Source organism: Opisthorchis viverrini (assembly GCF_000715545.1).
Source record: "Opisthorchis viverrini unplaced genomic scaffold scaffold4347, whole genome shotgun sequence".
In the NCBI taxonomy this organism is placed as follows: domain Eukaryota; kingdom Metazoa; phylum Platyhelminthes; class Trematoda; order Opisthorchiida; family Opisthorchiidae; genus Opisthorchis; species Opisthorchis viverrini.
In genome coordinates, this window is record NW_008752638.1 from 1 (window position 1) to 6,857 (window position 6,857).

A 6,857-nucleotide genomic window follows, 5' to 3' on the forward strand; every position below is an offset into this window, starting at 1 on the left:
GTTTGGTGCGCTCTGTTTCAGCCAACCAGAACGTCAGGTAAACGGTTGAGTAAATTCCCACTTGGTACTCCCCGTCTACTATTTGCACTGATGCAGCTGCATTACACATCAAGTTCACTTTAGCGTTGCTCTCGTTGGATCGTCTGTTTGGAAATCCCCTGCTTCGTGCCATTACATTCAACTAGTGTTTTGATCATTTCGTTCCTCTTTCTTTTCTTCTTTAGCGTTTGGTGACCGAACTGAATCGATTGAGATCGTGCTGTGAACAGCTGCAACGATGTGCTCCGCCTGCCAGTGAGTTGGTTTTGATGTTCAGATATTTCGTGGATATCTTGATGACTGGAAAATCTCTCGCATCGTTCCATTTTTGTGGGAATCGTTTGTTGTTTGAGAAAGGTTTTTCTACACATCTTCACTTCCAGAGGTTCGAAAAGACTTCACTAATCACAGATACTCCCTCAGACAACAGGATTATCAGGCCCTTTGTAACCTAAAGATAGATTACCTGGCGGTCACACTGTTCGAAAAAATCGTTCAGCTGTAGCACCCTTTCGGTGCCCAGCTGTCATGCCAAGGAAGCACGAGGACTGAGATGCTGCCAGGTCACCCAAACCTGGACAGGGAAGTCGGGAGGTTGGAGGTCGAGTTCGAACCACGAACCTTCCGGTCATTAAATTCGCGCTCCGACCACTTGGAGCATCTCTCACACTGTTAACGAATGTCGACACTTGTGCCACGCTGATCGAGTTCTACGCACAAGTGAACTGGGTTAGTGTTTGGTGTCGATCTGAACCTCAAGGGATCGAATCTCACCCAAAACGAAACCCTTGGCGGGTTACTTTATCAAAAGATACGTTCTACTCAACATCGACGGTAGGGATTTAAACATTACCATTGCAAGGTGACAGCGCTAGTTAGTGTAGCGTCACGCAAGTTAGGGTCAGCAACAGTCACATCATGTGAGTTGTTTGTGTGTGTTCAGTAATTAGCAGATGGCACAATTTGGAATTGATGACGGATCATCAGGTCACGATCTAGAGCTGTTTGTATGCCATTACAGAGATCGGCTGACCAGCTGGCAAAAAACTGGGCCATATGAATCGATTAGTCACATCGTGTCTACGGCAAAAATTGGTCCGTGATCTTCAGCTATTACGCGAGATTCAATTCACTCGTCCATACTTAGCTTCCTGGGGTTTCTTCGAGCGCGGTTTGAGGGTGCAGTCTCAGCCGGGATTGCGAGCAGTTTCTTGGATCCCGCGTTTGATGTTGTCCCCTGAATGGCTTAGTTGTGGTTGTAGTCTTTCGCCCCTCTGGGACGTCAAGGCTGGACACGACGTGAAGGACTTCGTACAACACCTTTGGATGCAACTGCTGGGTTCGTTGCTGCATCCGGATTTGGCGTTTGCTCCTACGATCGATAGAGGTTGGAGGATATCCACTGCTTTGTAGGCTGACTGTGAGTATTTTATGCATTCAGTACCCTCACCTATGCATGATCACCACACGTAAGCCTAACGTAATGAATCTGTAACAACGAAAACAATTATGACCATGATGAAGGGGAAAGGTGCGTGACGGTGGGTACTACTGACGAGGCATGCGAGTAGTCTGTGGTCTTCTCGAACCTCAGCTCTGCGTCTAATAGAACGTGAAGTTTATTAGGGAATGTCAGGGCGCACCCAGACAGAAGAAAAAGCACATGTGCAAAGAGTGACATATCCCCAAGGTCACCATCGGTACGACACGTCCGGAAAGTAGGTGAGTTGGAGGTTCTCACCAAACGGCTTCATCATCATCATCATCATCATCAAAGACAGCAAGATCAGTGTTGGTACTGATGCTTCACCAAACGGCTTAGCAACACACGACCAGCGTAGTGGGTGTGAGACTGTTCACGACCGGAACGCCACCATTGGCTGTACGGAACGAACAAGTGAACGACCATATTTGGCCAATTAGACATCCTATATATTTACGCAGACGCTCTGTATGTTTTGTTCTGGCAATACAGCCGTGTCCTCAGTTCTCTGTCTTCTCCCTATCTCGTAGTCTGGCAGGCTCAGTGCAGGCGTAACCCATAGACGTCCACCGCAAGATACAACACGGAACTTGTGGACCGCTTTGCATTGTTTGTTTACAATTGCGTGATAATCAATCAATATCCATTAAATCTCAAAAAGACGCGTGAGAATGTTCGGTTTTTAAAAACTCTATGCATATGAGAAGTTTACTTTCCTGTCCAATAGTTTGGAACTGCTTAGTTAGCGTTTGCTAATAAACGACTTCGTGGTGAAGGGATTTCCGCCTTACACTACTCACTTCGTCTCATCTTACACATACTGCACTCATCTGCACATCTATTTGGTTTTAACGGGTGACTCAACTGAATCTCCCCTGTATAATATTCTTCAACTGAGCCTGCTGCGCACAGCGTACCTCATGCTTCATCCCGGACGATGTTCGAAAACTCGTGGACTGCGCCTACCTGTTTTGTCCCAGGAAGAGTGAAACGAGTCATGTTTCTCCAAGAGAATATACTGCATTATCTCGCTTATCGTCCCAACTAAAAGATGAGACGGTTTTTGTTCGACTCACTCACTTTTAGATTACCATAAACGAAACATTCAGTTGGTGTTTGGTTTTGTCTTCTGTTAAAAGCTAACTACTGATAGCGAGGTTTCGGAATTTCCACCTGAGCTTTCGTCCTGTGAAGTCAATCCATACTGGAAAGCTGAGAAGCGCTGTACAGCTGTTTCATGCTCATTAGAAATCATCAGCAGTGCGCGGAACCGCGGGAGTTTCGAACTCCACGGTTAGTAGTCTGAACACAACTGTCCGGGGCACACTGTTATCTAGCGGCTTCTGACCGAACGCTTAAGTGATCAAACTACTGTCGGAGAGGCCACTCATTCGAGAATCCATGCATTTTTATGAGATACACATGACTGCTTATGATTCCCACAAAAATGAAACAATTGTACGGTGCTCCTTGTTTTTTCAGCACAGATTAGCTTCATCTACAGGACGACTGAGTGTTTTTCACGAGTCGCGTACAATTTGGGTTCCAGTAGAGATTCTTTTCACCTCACTCTTCGACTTTATTATGTTTAGCGCGATGCATCTATCGAATGTTCCATAAAAGTAAAAATTAATCGTCCAGCTGTAACACCCTTTCGGTGTCTAGCTACCATGCCACCCGAAGGAAGCACGATTGCTGGGATACTGCCAGGTCGCCCAAGCCTAGACACAGGGCGAGTCGAGAAGCAGAGGTCGGTTTCGAACCACGGACCTTCCGGTCAGTAAATCCACGCTCTTACCACTGAGCCTTCTCGCCCCCTCCCCTCTCAAAGGGCCATATAGCGTGCATACCTAAGGTTTATTTATGACAACTCAACTCGTCACAGATTTGACAGGTTAGTGTCTCGCTTTTGCGTGACGTTCGACGTGATCAATAAATCTGGATCAATCGTACAGATTCTTTGTGTTTCAGCGTCCTCTCATGCAAAGCAAAGAAGTAATTTGGGGAAGGGGGTTAAAAAAATAGTCCTTTCCGAAGGTTCTTCCCATTTGCTAGAGTTCCTTCTTACACATTTCTCGTGATAAAGATGCCTGGTTGATGCCTTCCCGTTTGAGTGTCCAACCTCTCAGGATGAAATCAGGGTATTCTACGGTGGCGAACAATACTTTATATTGGACACAACAGCACTTCTAAACATGAAAAAAGGCATGTGTGCGTACATCCTCATTCGATGTCATGCTGAATCTGTGATAATGTGGACAGTGAATCAGACTGGTTGGTTGTTGGTCTGTTCGCCGAGCTTGGCAGTTGGATTGCAAACATTTCGTCACCAATCGAGGTGACATCGTCAACCCTGCACTGACGGTGAAACGTGGTGATGAAACGTTTGCAATCCAACTGCCAAGCTCGGCGAACAGACCAACCAAACAGCCACCCCAACCAACCACATTCCACAACATTGATAATAACTGAATCGGGCTGTTTTCTTTCAGAGTATTTCTCTTTCTGTCCCGCATTCGTACGCTTTCCATGGCTTGACTGGAGTTTATTGTGTTGCTCGTTTCGTGTATTTCATGTATTCGTGTTTTCTCATTTTTTTCACTTTTGTGCTTAAGGTGGATTAAATGAGGAGCTCACTACCGTGGAGCCAGATGCCAGCGGAATGATGTACACCCCTGCCATGCAGTCTCAAATGCTCACTCTGCGGGAAGAACTCACGAGGCTGCGTACTTCACTGTCTAGTTTGGAAATTGCTGCCAGTACTTCCGTTGCTGATGAAGATCATCACTCGCTCAATGAAAACGATGGTAGTAGTCGAGTGATGCAAACTTCCGATTTCCCTGACAATTCAAGCAACGTGATGGATAATCACGAACACGAAACCAGCGACGGCACGTCCTCGCCAGTCCACATGTCAGCTACGAAATCTGAAGACTTTGATGGGCATTTGGTAGCCTCGCTTCGAGACCAGCTGAATGAGAAAGACCGTGCGTATGAAAGTATGGAACAACAGTACCGGGGCTATCTGTGGAAAGCCCGCGGTTTGATTCGTTCGCTTCAGCGTCAGATACGGAAACAGGACGAGAATATTGGGGTGCCTAATGAGGAATCTAATGATGTGGCCCGATTGCGAGCGCTGCTTGTCGAGAAGGAGCGCATTATTGAGAACCTCGAAGTGAGCACCAATTCCGCTCTCACATATGATACCCAGCGAACTCTTCTCTCTTTTAAGTGCCATTCTCTTGATCATTGTCTCCAATGGATCCAGTAGATGTTGTGTACACTACAACGTTGACCTCAACTTTGAAGTCTACCTAACTGTTTGTGCTTCATGAGAGAGCACAAGCTTTTTGTAGTGTGTAGTCAGACTCTAGTCCTGTTTTTTGTGTGATTTGACTAGCTTTGTTGAGTTTGTGACGAGATATTTTCGCTTTTCGGAGTGCTATAGTTTAAGCAGTCATGAGAAACTACTTGTGCTTCTAGTGAGAACCACATGTTTGCCTGTTCAGGCGTAATAACCCTGGTGTATCCGGCATGCTCTGGTGGAGCATAGCCAACGCAGACGACTCGCTTGTTAAAAGTCCGGAGTTCAACTTCCGACATGGCCAAGTGTATACAGTATTGATCAACCTGAATCAGATCGAGGGGGAAACGAGAAAACAAGGGATGAACTCTTTAAACGGAGAAGAGTGTTTACCACGAAGGTGTATTCTAGGCCTGCACGATATGCCACAGCTATTGTCGGCAGCGCGATAAGTATCAATTTGTCATGCGAAACTTCGAGATTGTTTTATCTTGATTCCTCTTGTTCGTGGACTGGTTGGTAGCTTTCTTTCTCGGAGTGTGTGCCAAGCATTCCACGAACCAATGGACTGGACAGAAGGAATTCCGTCGCCCCGAAATTTACCCCACAAAAGCTCCTCTAAGATGGAGACGGTCTGTGGATCGACTGAATCCCATCTGTGATAGCCCGTTTTGTTATGTGGTGCAAAAGTTGAACTCGAAGTACTGTGTAGACAGTCATATATGTTATTGCGGCTTCTTATGACCTCAAATGTTTTCTAGATTACAGACCTTGTGGTTGACTTTTCTTTCATCTTCATTGGTCGCAATATGGAATAGCTACAAAATCTGCTGCGATACGTCTTCCGACAAACATATAAAATTAGAAACGGCGAGCTTGTTCTTCGATAACACGTTCCTCATACTTGTGTCCTCTTTGTTCACGTCAGCGTCATCTCGAGCAGACTCGTCTTCGACGCGATGCAGAGGAGCGAATCCTGCTTGCGGCCTGGTACAATCGTGGAGTTCGTCAGACACGCGAGTTGGTTGAACAAAGAATCCGTGATCAACAGACACAGCCAGGACCGCCGGGAACTCACCCCAAAACAGCAGCAGATGACGCCACCACAGGAGCTGAAGAAATGTCGTTTTTGGAGAGACAACGAGAAATGCATCTGAAACCTCCCCGGGGCCTCACTTCCGTAGTAGTGGCTTCAAAGTAGGCCGAAGACCATTCATCTACTCCCGTGGCTGTGATTTGATGGTCACTTTTTCTCCGCATTTACTTCTCTCCCAACTTGTGTTCCTGACGACCTTGTTGTTTTTATCTCCAGTCCCTCCCCCCCACCACCATTCAGCTTTTCCATATCCTCACACAACACAATTGCAGTGTTTATGATCAATCAGTCTTCATCAACCCCGAATACTTCTCTTGTTTCTTTCAACTCTTTCCAATCATGTTTACCCTCGAGGCTTGATCGTGTCCCTTGATTTCCATTCGAACCAGTAAATACCGACCCCATTGAGATGAAAGCGAGACCCTTATAACTTGTTCACGGGATACTGAAATTTTTTGGCTGAAGGAGAACTCCCATGTTGACTCTTGGTAGAGCAAAGCTGAATGAGCTCTTATCCTGGTTGGCTTGCGTACAGACGAATCTATCCTGTCTTTCAGGGAATTTCGTTGTGATCAGCGAAGCAATGGATTACCGTTTCTTGCCGGGGTCCCACGCACGCCCGGGTGGGGAATTGAATACTTTTCAAAAGCGATCGATTGACTCAATGCATTTCCCGCACTGTAGTGGTGTTGACACCTTAAGACGTTATGTTGGGCTGATCGTTGCATTATGGATCACTCCCGCAATTGTATTCGAAACTTGTGCAGCTTTGTTGAAGCGTCGCAGCGTCTTGAGCCCTATAGGGTTGCAGAAAGTGCTCTTTGAACCTGGGTCTGTCTGCGTTGTGATGCGAGTGCTGGCCGATCGGATAAGTGGTGAGGCACGACATAACACTTGAAGATAGTTCTGTTTTCAAGTTAATTCTAGGCCGATCC

General features: G+C 46.4%; 1 protein-coding gene across 1 annotated transcript; it reads left to right on the top strand.

The window, feature by feature from the left end:
• Positions 1-222: 222 nt before the first annotated feature.
• T265_15777 (hypothetical protein) lies at positions 223-6,325 on the top strand (the record flags this gene model as incomplete). The annotated part of the gene is made up of 3 exons (XM_009179115.1): positions 223-294; positions 4,138-4,697; positions 5,755-6,325. Coding segments are annotated over 3 exons (903 nt in total), but the record flags the coding sequence as incomplete, so codon positions are not given.
• Between the last annotated feature and the right edge of the window lie 532 nt (positions 6,326-6,857).